This window comes from Rhamphochromis longiceps, linkage group LG8, assembly GCF_057381845.1.
Source record: "Rhamphochromis longiceps isolate RC_006_pf linkage group LG8, R_longiceps_female_GT1.1, whole genome shotgun sequence".
Classification (NCBI taxonomy): Eukaryota; Metazoa; Chordata; class Actinopteri; order Cichliformes; family Cichlidae; genus Rhamphochromis; species Rhamphochromis longiceps.
The window spans coordinates 23,815,262-23,829,991 of NC_140564.1; the positions used below are offsets into that span (position 1 = coordinate 23,815,262).

The window sequence follows — 14,730 nt, forward strand, 5'->3', positions numbered from 1 at the left end:
TAACAGCCTCAGCAAGGCTTGCACTAATTACAGGAAAGGCTATATCTGTTACAGTCTGCTGCCACTTGCGAGAGAGCAGCTAACTGGCTGCTCTTTGGCTCCAAGTAGTGAAAAAAAATGGTGTCTGAATAATAGAAAGACCTGGATAATACTGACTGAAAACTCAGGCAGAGAGCCTCATTGAACTAATATGGATATAAGTCAGCAAGCAGGTGCTAGGGCATCAGTCCTTCTACATTTAACAATGTCTCTTCTTATGCATGATGAGTTTAAAGAGAGAGGGGTTGAACGTCATCCTCCATCAGGTGAAAAGGCACTCGGAGACACTACAGGCAAGTTCTGAGAACAGGAGGCCACAGATGGCATCGGTAAGGATGTAACTCTATCTGAGCTTGTCCAGATAATGAAATGAGATCATGCTTGCAAACCACATCAGAGCAAGCCAAGCCCTCAGCTGTACGTCTTCTTATGCAATAACAAATAAGCTGAACGTGTGCCTGCAGGAGGCTGATTATATGAGTTTACAGCTCATTTTCCCTTCTCTGCTTTAACATTACTCCCAGTGGAGACTCACTGTGGGCTTGATAGAAGCTTTTATCCTGGAGTGTTTTACCCCACTTTCTTAATGACACTGTGTCCAAACACCACAAGGCCGCAGTAACAGTATACTGCCTCACATGTAGCTTAAAGACCCTTCCGCTTCCTCTAGTCTGATTACCGATGGCGATTGTTTTGAACAGGAAATTTTGGACTTTCCTGCCTCTTTGAAAGTCTGACCCTTTCATTACAGAGATTAAGCAAATTTCATCTGTGAGCTCTAGCTGGTCGTCAGCGGAGATCGCAAAGGAGGACCGGAGCAGTTTACCTGGAAAATGATTGGATTAAACAACAAACAAGCAAAAAATAGCAAGCCCGTGTTCTAAATGCCATATAACCATGACAAAGCACTCAGTGGTATTAAGGCTACCTTACATGAACTTCACATTCATGTGTCTGCACTACTACAAATAGAACTACAATAGATTTTAGCAATTTAGACTGTAATGTAACAGAAACATCAGCAGCGTTATTACTACACTTTATATTCATTTCCCTGGAACTAAACTGCGGTTCTTTGTAAAGTGAATTAAGCTAATTCAAACCTGACTGACTTTTTCTAATTGCACTGCGCTCCCCTACAAATTTTCCACCATTAGCTAGTTGGATCAGACGTTAAACAGTCATTAACCTGCTCCAAAGTCAACATAATGTCTGACAGCACCAGTTTGTACCCATATGCGAGTGACGCGGGTATTTCTCAGGTGAATTCACAGCTGGTGAGTGACCATTACATGTCCTGCCTTCTGCACACTACACCGAGGAGTGCTTCCAGAAGGAAGGATGAGGCTGGCAACAAGACGACTTCAGACGGTGACCTGAAAATTTCCTGGAGCTCATGACTGAAAACAGGTTTTGAGGCCAAGGACAGCAAAACTGAAGAACAAACTTCTGATATCAGTTTCATTAATCCATCTACAGACATGCTCTGATTGGTAGAGCTGCTATGAGGTTACATTTCCATGAAGACTGTGTCTAGCTATGAGGTTACTGATCTTAAAGTGAGTCATATCAGTTAAACTCTCAAAAACCTGTGAGCTACAGGGGAAAAGAAAAAATTACAGAGTAAGTTTAAAGCTAATTACTTACTCAGAGGAATCTATGAAGTATATCACAAGGGCTCCGATGCTGAGTGCAAAAACGAGCACCACCTGCAGAGAATGGGAAAAAATATATATTTTTACTTTAAGTTGAAGTGGTACAGTACAGTATATACACATGCACACTGGACTAGACAGCAGTTTTTTAATCTTTAAGATGTATTGGTAAATGGACACGAGCCACATTTGTCTCTAATTATTTCATTTATTTCACTATTTTAACTGATTTAACAACTTTTAGAAAATGAGAAAAACAACTGGATTAGGTTGAAATACGATGACATATTAGCAAGCTTAAAAAAAATCAAATACATTTAAAAACTGTACAGTTTACACCATATGGATATTTGTCTTTGCCCAACAAAGAAAAAACAAAAATCCCCAAACGTTTCTTTTTTGGTCACAGCTTCACCATAAACTGATCATCATCTGGGTTTCAGAGTCATGTCAAAACAAACCGAAAATATCTCCCGATTGTTTAATTCCACGACATCAGAAAACCCTGAAACGCAGCATGTACGTAACAAATGTTTTACATAGCAAATATTAGATGGCTATTAATCAGCAGACCTTGATGCATCTTGCCAGCCTGTTATTATTGTGTTATATAAACCAAAAAGAAAGAGTCACAGTGTCACAAACAGACTACAGTGTTACTGTATATCTGACAGCATAAATAAATACGCAAGAGCTTGCCTCATCATGTAAATTGGCAGTGGAGGTGTGGGCGAAGTGACAGAACGTGGCTTCAGCTTTCGGAGATGCAGCTGAGCCTGAAGTTTCGACGTTGACAGTGAAGCAGCACGATAATAAAAACCAGGGTGTCGCTTTTACTCTGTTCACGTTGCCTTCTTCTGCAGGGAGAAGACACTGATGAATAGATCCAAGTCTGGAAGTGACCAATAGAATCCCAGGCCAGGAGGGAAGCAGGTTGCGGGGCAATAAATATGACTGTCAGTGATGGTGAGCCGCCAGCTCTGCCACGGAGTGAGCTTAGGTGAAACTTAATCACTTCTGCCAGCCCCACAGGAGTTATATCAACAGCATATCTAGTGATGGAGAAACCAAGATTCAGCTGATCCACCTTCGTTTCAGTCTACCCGTGTTCTCACCTGACAAAACTACTAACAGTGAAAACCAGGGAGTACTCCTTGTATTTGTCCAACCAAAAAAGGCAGCTGAAGATGATCAGAAATACGGGCCAGAAGATAAAAACCTCTAAAATCTCTAACTACAGCACATTTTTTAAAAAAAAGGAAAGTAGGCTAAAAAGCAGATAAACCAGTTTATACATCTTACATTTTGCAATGCAGCTGTTGCACAATCAGTTTTCTGCCATTTGGGATGGGGAAGACCTAGATTTTTAATCCTTTAAACATAATCTTAATGCTACAGCATCATCAATTGACATTTATAAGTCAAAAAGCACAGCAGCTTATTAAAACCGTTGTGAAACAAGTGTCCTAATTTTCCCTTTTACAGCCAGCGCTAATGTAGACGAGGGTGCGACCCCGAGAGACACAAATAAGAACAGAAAGGTTTCTGCCAGACAGCAGAACAAATGTTCTACATCCCGAAATACACTAGCAGGTTATCTGCAAGCCTACCTGGCTTTCATCTATTTAGAAATGACACAATGGCCATCCTGAACAAGAAACCAATGGGCATGCATAATGAATGAACCCCGGTTAATTCATTTCCATGATGTGAAATTGTCTTGTCAACCTGCAACCACTGATGGCTCTGTAATGACAAAAAGCACCCGCATGCATTTTTAATCATCCCCTCTTCTTTCAAAGCCAGGAAATCTCTTTATGCCTCTGACTGTCCCAGTTTAGAAACTGGAAACAATGTTACTGCAACCCTAGAAATGCTAATCCCAACAGAAGACGACGACTCAGCAACAGCAGTAAATAACACACTCGGGCCGTTACAATGACTGGGCAGTCATGACTCAGTTTGTCAATGAAGCGACATCAGGCAGTGCCAGCGTTCATCATTCATCTCTGTCATCCCATAATGATGCATCACATCTGTATATTCAGCCTCCCTCGGATGTTTGCTGGCAGATGGCTCCACCCACAAGGGGGCACAGAGCTCACAGAGAGGACTGACCACTCCTGCATGATAACCAAGGGAGCTGCCAAGATATACTCAACTCATATTTGCATTTATTTTTTGACAACATACTCTTACTTAATGCCAGCGTAGACTGCACGTCAAGAAGAAATTTGCATTAAAAGAAATCTTTTCCCCAGAAATTTAAACAACTGTTCACTGCCAGGATGAAAAACTTTGCATCTTTACGGGCAGGTTTCAAGTCATGAGACAAGTCACTGGAGGCAAATCCAAGAACTTTTGAATTTAAAAATGATCCTTTTTAAATCAGTATTTTGTTACACAGCTGAAAGGAAGCACTTTTGATCTCTTGGTGTTAGATTTTTCAGTCGGGTCTTCATGTTGCACTTGATGACGCACAGATATATTATCTAAACATTGTCCTCGGTGACTATTATCGGCCTATTTTCAAATGAGATGACATTCACCGCTGTCACTGGTTGATATTTATTCACTGAGTCGCATCAGCTGTAAATGGTTACATTGTCAGAGACGGTATGATGAACGGGCAGCACGGTGTTACGGCTACAACCAGCTGGAGCCTTCCTGTGTGAAGTCTGCGCGTTCTCTCCGTGCTTCAGTGGTTTCTCTCTGGGTGCAGTCCAAAGAAGTGGGTGGGTTATGCTAATTAGCCAACCTAAATTAGCCGTAGGTGTGAATGTGGGCATGAATAGTTATTAGTCTACGTGTTGTCCAGGGTGTACCCCACCTTTCACACTACGACAGCAGGAATAGACTCCAGTGCCCCCACAGCTACCTTGGATTGAATCAGCAGAGTGTAATGACTGTGATAAAGAGGTGGGAATCTTTAAACCTCTTATTTAGTTTTTGAATACCTGGCATAAAAAGTGAATTAAAAAACATTAACCTTTGTGGTAAATGTGTCTTTGGATAAGGTTTGGCTTTTGCGCTGTACCCATGACTAATGGTTATCAAGTGTTTCTTGATTTAAATGTGAAAAAGGTTTTAAGTAGGGTTGCTTTTAAGATTTTATCACTTGTATGTCTAAGGCTTTTAAGAAAAAATACTAAAACTTGGAATTTAATCTGAAAGAAAACTCACAAGAGAAAGCTTAACTATCTGTGAAGCAATCTGCATAAATAATTGACCAATTCAATAAGAGATAAATAGATAGAAAAGAACAAATTTAATTTTTGACTCCAATATCATCAGTGATGCTGTGTATGGTGTGCAGGGCTGCAGAGTGCACAAGCAGGTCTCAAGCCTTCAGAAGGCAACCTGCAAACATCAAAAAACCCACTCATTCTCCTCCACTCTTCCTGAAGTGTGACTCACCATCATCATGTACATACGAGAGCCAGCATCTAACATAAAAACTTCTATTTTAATAATAGTTAAACGTTGTAAAAATTGGTAAAAGGAAATGAAAGAGGTGAAGACTGACAGTAGCAGTTTGATGAGAATCCGATAAATTTATTTTTCCCCATAAATACCTTTTTCAAATAAAGGATCTGGATCTTTTGAATGCTCATTAAGATTTTTGTTGGGGAAGAAATGTGCTAATTCTGCAATAGAAGTCTCTCTTCCCCCGATAGGAGAGGGAGAACCAGTAACCAGTTTGCCCCACGTTCTCTTAAAGCGTGTAGTAAATATAGGATCTTGATAAACAGTAGATGCATTGAGAGTTGGGTACGGCACTGCTTAATCCCATTTGTTCATGGGAGCAGAAATCTCTGACCTAATGTTCCTTATGGATGACTGTCCCACAGCAGCTTCAACCACCACACGGTGATGCTTTCCAAAATAAAATGACCTAAGGACTACCCCGGGAAACTCCAGCCAGCCCATCTGTCTGACCTCAAATGCTACATTGATTCATGAGGTATCTTGTGTATACCACAAAAATACAGAAACGCACAAGAGAGACTGAATAAGTTGATGTGCTATCATTGAGCTGAAAAGTATTTGTAATCCACAAGGTAAGATAACTTTAAACTTCAGATTCGTTTTTTTAAAGGACAAAGTACAAAATTTAAATTGCTGCAGTCTCATATATATAAATATATATTTATATTTTTTTACTTCACTGAAAACTGATTTGGGATTTCTGTCTGAGATGGGAAAATACAGAGTTTCTGTAGTTTTAGAGCAGCTGTAAACGTCTGTGAGATCGGCCTTGGTCTGTGAACAATGCTGTAGAGTCTTTATGACTGTTCTCAATAACTACGCTTCATCCTTTTCCCGAGGTGATAACAGCAAATTAGCATGTTTACAACAACAGCTGTAAACGTGATTGAGTGCAGCCTTGACAAACACAGACAACGGATGAACATCTTAGACATTTGCAGTGTCATTGCTGACACGGTGCTGTTTCAATGGGCAGCGCATGCAGTAGGAAAACCCAAGATTAGAGAGATGTTATAACTGGCCACCTGATTGATGATCAACTCGTAGCTGTAAATGATTTCTGAGTAATGTTTGTACCCAGCAACAGTTTAGAAACCACGGCCATATCTGCAGTTTTAGTTCTATCTTGTATTTTCATTACAGCAAGTAGCTGATATGTTCTATCTTCTATTAAGGACATCTTTGTTATTGCTGAATCTGGTTGAAATGGCCATTTGAATAGTCTAGAGGTGACACTGCAAATGGGAAGGGAAAATAAACTCTTACAACAACAATAATAAACCGAATAATACGCGAAATCACCCTAAATCTGCTGTACGTGTTCATCACTAACAGACTAATAAAAAGGTTTTATTAGTATTTTAGTGATTTACAATTAAAATTTTGTCAATGAGTAGTTATAACTTTCCGAGCATCAGCAGACACAATTAAATATATTTAAATTTTGTTGCCAGGCTGTTAACTGCTGTTTTATTTTTTTAGGTTCTAGGACACACACACACACACACACACACACACACACACACACACACACACACACACACACACACACACACTTCAGCAGTCTTAATGTCACATTCATCATTCTGGCAATATTGATTTAAACTTTAATTGTTTAAAGAAATAAAGCATTTCAATACCAATATAGTCAAAGTGTAGTTAAAGTAAACACCCACGTGTGTAATACAATATGCACTACTGCAAATAGCAAGCTTCTTTTGGTTTAGAGCAATGGGGTCGTCACAGTAGATGGATTTTTATATAGGATGCCCTTTCAGGTGCAAACATCCCAGGAATTTATCTCTTTTCCCGGTCTCGAACCATGGCTCCTTAGAGTGTAAGGCCAAATTGTTACCACAAATATTGACTTTAAAAAATAATAAACTTAAAAAATATTTTTGACTTCAGAAAACAGATAGCAATGCTTAATAAGAGCAAAAATGCCTTATTAAAAAAATGTAAGAAAGTCTGACAGCTGTGTGGAGCTCTGCACTTCTGATCCTGTGTAACAAATGATTTATTACAACAGTAACGTTTGTACGTCTCTGTCAAATGAACACTGCACGAATGCCATAACTGCAAACCCCTTTGAAACCCTACACTGTAACCTACGCTACAACCTCACATGCACCTCCTTGGAAATATGTAAAACATGTCGCCTCAACGCCGCCTGCAATCATTGTGAAAAGGTCAATTGACTTTTTATTTGGAATTTATCAGTGAGAGAATAACAAACACGACATCAATATAAGCAACGATAACCATAGCCTCAACATACGGACTCACAGATTTCAGCACATTCCTGAAAATGATCGCAATGGACATAAACAAATTTACAAAAACTGGAAAAATATGTTTTTTTGCCAAAAAATGAAGATTGGGGATACAAAAGGTGAAATTGGTTCTATGTATTGTTTTTATTTGGCACTGCTTTTAAAACACTGGGCTACAACCACAAGGTAATAAACACATTAACAATGACATAGGTGTAGGTTAAGTCATAGGCTGTGCAAAGATTCATCGCAGAGGTCTACATTGACCACTAAACTGTGACCAATGGGAGCTCAACTGTCTTAGTTTTACAAAATTAGACTGTGATTTACCACAAGCTCCTGATCCCTGTTCTCTCTCTGTGTGTCATGAACAGCAAAGCTCAGTAGATTTAGCCTCCACTGTGATGCCATCTCCGTAAATGTGGACAATTCTCATTTGGAGATGCACACCATGTATCTTATTAATCTTATCCATATAAAATGCATTTTCCATACTGACCATTAGAACCACTGTACATCGATAAAAATACTTCTCCTAACTTAGCATGCTATTTTTAGGGGAAGCATGAGAGCATGTGAATGCAGGAAAAGGCACGCTACACCTCAGAAGCATGAGAGTTGGAAAACCAATCACAATCAAATAGGCGATACCTGTGATCAAAAGGTTTTATTTTTTCCCTTTTTTTTTTCATTCATGCTCTTCAACCCCACTAACAGACATGAACCAAGGTATGCTTCATTGAGGTACGAAGCAAATCATGGACTTAGAGAATCTTTACGCCTGTACACAGCAAGGATGATCTGCTCATAAATAGAATACTTTCCATCAACCCATCAAAATAGTTCCTAAATAAGAAAAAGTCACCTCTACCTGGAAATAATGCATATAAAAGAATCACAGATAGGGCCTTGAAGAGACAACTCTGCCCTTGTATTCACTGCCTATGCCTGCACGTGCCCCATGCTTGTGGTGACAGGCAAAAACACAACATGCATACTGATGTGGTCTTGGATAGTGCTCCTGAAGCCCAGCACCCTCCTCTAGCATGATCTTAATATAACCTATCCAGCATGTGTTTCATAAACAGTCCACTGCCCCATCTGCCTGAATTTATGATGAAACTGTTTAACCTCCAAGGACCTGGCGTCCACATATGTGGACATCGCATTTTGGGTTATTTAGACCAAAATACTCAATTTTGCTCTACAAGGGCCTGATATCCACTTACGAGGACATTATACTGCTTCTGTTCTATCGAAATTTTTAAAAAATATCCTCATATGTGGCTCTCATTTTTCTTAAAAACAAAAATAAGTTAAAAAAAAAAAAATCAGGTAATTCTTTGTTTTTACATTCATCAGGCCCCAATCATCCCAAATATCAAAGAGGAATTAAAAATGCATGCTGTGGAAGAGTTCGGGTCTTAGGAGGTTAAATTACAGCAGTGGAAGAAAGTCGCTCTCCTGTGTTTTGTGTCACTCAAGCAGGAAACCCACATTTGGACTGTAACATTTTGACAGCATCCTAACCATTAACGACATAAGAGTCTACAATCTTCCATTATGCGCAATGCGTTGTTAATTTTCATATTACTCAGTCCCTTTTTTTAAAGATTTTCTCTCAAATAATAAGAACTTGATTACATTCAGTTTTCAATTTGAAGAAATAATGAAGACAAAGTGAAGCCTGAGTGGGCTGCCTTCATTAGCGTCAACACTGTCGGTCACTTCATTCGCAGTAATGTGCCGAGATATGCGCAGCATCACATCTAATTGAAAACCTGAATCCTGCGTTTGGCATAAGGTTGTGACAAGAAAACAATCGGATTTATATAACGGGTTAAAGCCACTGACGACATCAGCAGAAGGATGCTGCACAGACGATCCCCAGACGCCTGTGTGGGGTAAGAAATTAGCTCATCATGTGTCATTCTGATCATGCCTTGAGCTTTGTCAGTCCGGTGATTCATGACTAAGGCAAGGCTCAAGGACACAGAGCTGGACAGGTTCAGTGTCCTGAGATCAGTGGCTCTGCCAAAGGTATTCTTCCCCCCTCTGGACTTGCTTATGACAGACTGATCAGTAGGAGCAAAATGACTAAAACATGGGGTTTTTGTCTCATAAGAGTATTTCAAATGTTCTAAAAAACAGGAAGGATGGTACATAAAACCACCTTGCTTAGTCTTTAGCATAAAAATTAAATACATTAAGTTAATTTTACTGTAGGTCATCTTCCCATCCAGAGATAAATACAACCCCCGGTGGTTTCTTCCTGTTGCTGTAAGTCCAGCTTATCTAACGTCAAATCACATTTAGCAACTTTGGCAACATTCTGTTGGAGAGAGATAATATCTCTCTCCAAATTACCTCGTTAGTGCAAAAACTGCCAAGCTGTGTTATCTTTTTCAATTTTTCATAGACTCACTGAAAGAAATCATGTTTTTTTGTAACAGGCTGCTAGTAACAAAGTGCCTAAAGATACAATTTAATGATTCATAGGCTGGTGTTAAGTACCTAGCAAGAAAACAACTAACATTTCCCCTGAAAGTAGATAGGTACAAGAACTGGAAATTAGTGAAAAAGCAGCCAAAGAAAAACATCTGGATAACGCCTGGATTACTATTACTCAAGACCACTTGGAGCCTATCCCAGCTGCCATAGGGCAAGAAACAGGTTACACTGGACAGGTCCCAGGGCCAACGCAGAGACAAACAACTATTCACACTCACATTCACACCTAAGGGCAATTTAGAATCACCACTTAACCAAATGCCTTTGGACTGTGGGAGGAAGCCGGAGTACCAGGAGAGAACCCACAAAGACACGGGGAGAACATGCAAACTCCATGATGGTGGAACCAAGCAAGAAAAATATGAAGAAACGAGAGCTAGCTCAAGACTTTTTCCACAGAACTGTATAAAAGAACGGAATACTAGAAAAAACAAAGCAAGAGGGATAAAGAAAAATAATCCAACTCACCAAGAAAAATGATGGTGCATGCAAATCCGGTACATGCAAACACATATTCCTCCACACTTTATACTGTGAAATTGTAAATTTACTGCTTAGCCATTGCAGAGCAATGAACGACTACACTTAACGCCTTGCTGTTGTACTGTACACCTCTGCCAACAAGTTGCAGTTTAAATCCACACCTGTCCAGACTCAATACATGTAGTAAAGATAGTCATTTATTAGATAGCCGCCACAGATTAAATGGTCTGCACGTATACACTGCAGTGTCTTTGAACCTTGGCATGACTTTCTCCTCCACCCATTCAAAGACACTCATCATATACCAGCTGGGGCTGTGCTGCCATGAAAGGCGCTTATCTGCTACTTGGAACAACTTGTGGTTCAGTGTCTTGCCCAAGAACACTTGGCATGTGGAGTGGCCAGGGATTAAACCACCAACCCTGCAATTTGTAGACAAGACAATCTAAGATTAGCGTCACCAATTCAGCATCTGACTAAATGTGAAATATGGTGTCAGTGTCTCCTTCTGTTCCTTACTTACGACACTGAATAAGAGCAGGGAAATTGACCTTTAAGATACTAAATCACTTCATAAGTTTAAGGCTTTCAATAGTTGTGAGATTTTTTTTTCTCCATAGTTTGCAGGTAAATGCTTTATTTATGGTAAAATACAAAAAAAACGTGTTGCGTGGTTACAGTGACCCCAACCTTAGCTGCAATCTTACCGTTTGTGTTGGATCTCCTCCAGTGTGTTAAAAAAAAAAGCAATCCTTCAGTTTGATATTCTTTTCAAGGAATTGTAGAAAGTTTCAGAGAGTCAAATTTGGTAAGAGGCCAAAAGCAGTAAATGAACATTTTGTTTAAGTAGCCAAAAAGGTCAGTGTTTTCAGTGTGCTTTGGAGTTGACATAATAGCGACGGTTCAGATTGTTCCCTATGAATAATCTCCCTCAGATCCTTGGGACGGTACAGTAGAATCATGTCTACTCTGACAGTCCCACATGCTGTAGCAGTTTACAATTCAGAACTCAATGAATGTTGACAAAATGACAATCATGCTCCGGGTCTCAGTCCTGAACCTGACGGGTTGCCTTTGGGCTTGAAAACTGGGATTTTTGCAACAGCTAGATCACCAGTGATCAGTCTGTCATCGAGAGAAACTTGAGGTTCTTGTGGAGGGGATTGACCCTCCAATCCTGCAATTTGTAGACAATGCACTCTAAGATTAGTGTCCCCAACTCAGTATCTGAATGTGAACTATGGTCACAATGTCCCTTCTGTTCCTGAGCTATGGCATGCTGGAGCTATGGTGTAAACTGCTCACATCACCAGTGATGATCCCCCACACACAACCTGGGAGGGTTTGAAAGAGGAATTGATGTTTGCACTCTCCACATGTTCGAGAAATTGCAGAACACACTGTGCCAGAGGTCAGAACGGGACTTCCAGGAAACAAGCTAAAGCAGCAGCTACGCTGGGAGCTTTTGATTATCATGGATCCGTTCTCACTGTAACAATTTATACTGTTACAGAGGTAGTTGCTCATATTAAACACGATCAAAAATGCAAATAATGAGATCCGCACATGTACAAGCAATCCCGACAGTGGGAAAAACTGTGGGAAAAACTGTGCTCTAAATGGTTTGTTTCAGATATTTTTCTACTAGATATGTTTAATGAAGTTAGAACCAAAAATGAGTCCGCCATAACCACTGAACTGTATACTGGTTACACTTCAAATTCTGACATGTTACGGGGCATTGCACTAAAAACAGAATAGCAATGTACAGCTCTTTAAATTTACTGGGAATACCTGGAAACTCTTACAGATGCAGTGGGTGTCTGGAGTGGCTGAATGTAATACTCAGACTTGTACTGCATCACTCGGAAACCTTTCCCAGTATGAGTACAAGGTACAGACAGCACAGTATTCAGAGCAGGATTTCATCAGTTTCTTTTGTGCCTGCGATGTTCGCACTCATGAGTAAAACCAGAGGGTGTAAGGGATTTCTCTCTCATCTTGTCAATAAAAGCAGATTATTCCTTTGTCCTCTAGGCTTCCTGCCGTGCTGCATTCAGCTGCTTCCACATCGGGGATCGCTACGCACATTACAGCAGATCCTGAGGGATAGACCTGCTGTTATTATTATTATTATAACATCATCTTTGCCAAATCCGAATGTGCCCCGGCCCGTACACTGAAAAGCAGCAGAGTTTACAGGTTAGCACTACTTTGCAACGTATCCAAAACATGCAACAACATATACAAAACATCTGTATTCAAAATATTTTACTTTTAGCTTTTTTGAGTTTCCTGGGCTGATGAATAAATATCTTGGCTGTCAAGAGACCTTTACTACTAAGTCATAAACCCCAGACTAAGACAGTCTTTTCATTTGACTTATCTATGGATCCAAGACATTGCATCCAAAGTGAAAGGCCCAAAGATTTTTTGAAAGTTTGGGCAACCTTGTTAATAGTCATTATTTTCCCGTATAAATAGTTGGTTGTTACAATAAAAAAAATGTCAGTTAAATATATCATATAGGAGACGCACACAGTGATATTTGAGAAGTGAAATGAAGTTTATTGGATTTACAGAAATTGTGCAATAATTAACTACTTTACAACTCCACAACTTTATTAGTGCAAAAAACCCCATCAATTTATTTTCACTTTAACAAGCAGCTGTTGCTGAATTCTCTTGCAGCTGCTCTGTTCTACTGCGTGACGCCTTGAGTTTAAAATCCACTTCATAAGCATGTTTCTTAACAGGTTCCATTTTGGGGTCCTTATACACACACAATACGGTAATATTATGTTGAAGCACAGTACGTATCACTCCGCCAGGCTCCTGACTACGGTAGCTGTAATGCAGCTTCGTCGCTTAAGTCATACTAAAACATTTTTTGACAGATTTTTGAGCGCCATATACCACGTAAAATCAGTTTGAGGTCAGTAAGCACAACCAGAATTCATACATAAGGCGCACTGGATTATAAGGTGCATTGTCGATTTTTGAGAAAATTAAAGGCTTTTAAGAGCGCCTTATAGTCCGAAAAATACGGTAATAACGACGACCCGTTTGTATGTTCTAAAAAAAATTATAATAAAATGCTTTGGTGGCTATCGGTCAGACAAAAACCAAACCAGTTCCACATCACTGAAGTTGCATGTTTTTACAAATCAGTTCTGGTTCATCCGTTTCATTCAACGATCCGCTTTTGTCCTTCTCATTCTCCGTCGCTGCCATGCTTTTTCCGGCATGTGCGTATGAAAACAAAGGCACTGCGCATGCGCGTTTACCCATATTCTATCGCAATATTTCATTTTCTTATCATTGCCTAACATTGTACCGGTATTACGGTGAACGGTATAATATGGTCCAGCCCTAGACATAACCACCAGGATATCACCGACTAGTTTGTGGATTCACTTTAGATACAGAAATGACCATATATGGACAAGGAGGGGGAGTCCCAAGTGACCAGCTAAAGCTAGCAGCCAGCTAATACAGCGGTCCCCAACCTTTTTTGCGGCACGGACCAGTTTATGTCTGACAATATTTTCACAGACCGGCCTTTAAGGTGTTGCGAATAAATACAACAAAATAAAACCGTACCCAAAAAAAGGAAGAGTTATTCAAAATGCACGGGAAAAGACCCAGGGAAACCGATAAAAACGATAAAAAAAAATTAAGATAAAAACTGATACATACCCTGAAAACCATAAATTTCACACCCGAGCTTCAATTCTCGCCGCCCGGTACCAAACGACTCACAGACCGGTACCGCTGAGCTAATATACAGCCTTGTTAATGATTGAGAAGAAACAAAAATAAAATGCAAGAAAGCAAAAGCGGATCACGCATTTTTTGAAAGAATCTTTAGTACAATGTACAACGCAAATAGTAATTTGTCAGATATCTGCATTACAAATGCAAAAAAAATGCAGTTTTCATCAAGATGAAATTAGCAACCTAACTTACAAACTTTAGGAATAGGTCTAGAAAATGTTTTTGATGCTAAAACAAAGGATTTTTGTCTTTATGTGTTATTTAAATTTCTGTTATACACACTGTGGTTATTTTCAGGAGCTAATTGTTAAATAGACACAGGTTTTTGTGTCTATTTAACAAGATTCAACTATCCAGTCAAAAAGTACCTAATTTACAGCCACTGTGTATCCAATCTGTAGCTGCAGATCTTGTTGTTACATATGACACATCCTCTGGTTTCCACAGTTGATATAAACAACTTTACACTGTGTGGAGAATTTGAAAATTGTTTTTGGAAATTA

At 39.6% G+C, this 14,730-nt stretch overlaps 1 protein-coding gene across 9 annotated transcripts in view; it reads right to left on the minus strand.

Moving 5' to 3' along the window:
• LOC146663719 (calcium-activated potassium channel subunit alpha-1a) overlaps nucleotides 1-14,730 on the minus strand; it is a 101,091-nt gene that overhangs the window by 55,203 nt on the left and 31,158 nt on the right. For all 9 annotated transcript variants that reach the window (XM_085416588.1, XM_085416594.1, XM_085416593.1 and 6 more), the window contains one exon: nucleotides 1,687-1,748. In XM_085416588.1, coding sequence (XP_085272714.1) covers nucleotides 1,687-1,748 — 62 coding nt within the window. The remainder of the gene's footprint in view (nucleotides 1-1,686; nucleotides 1,749-14,730) is intronic.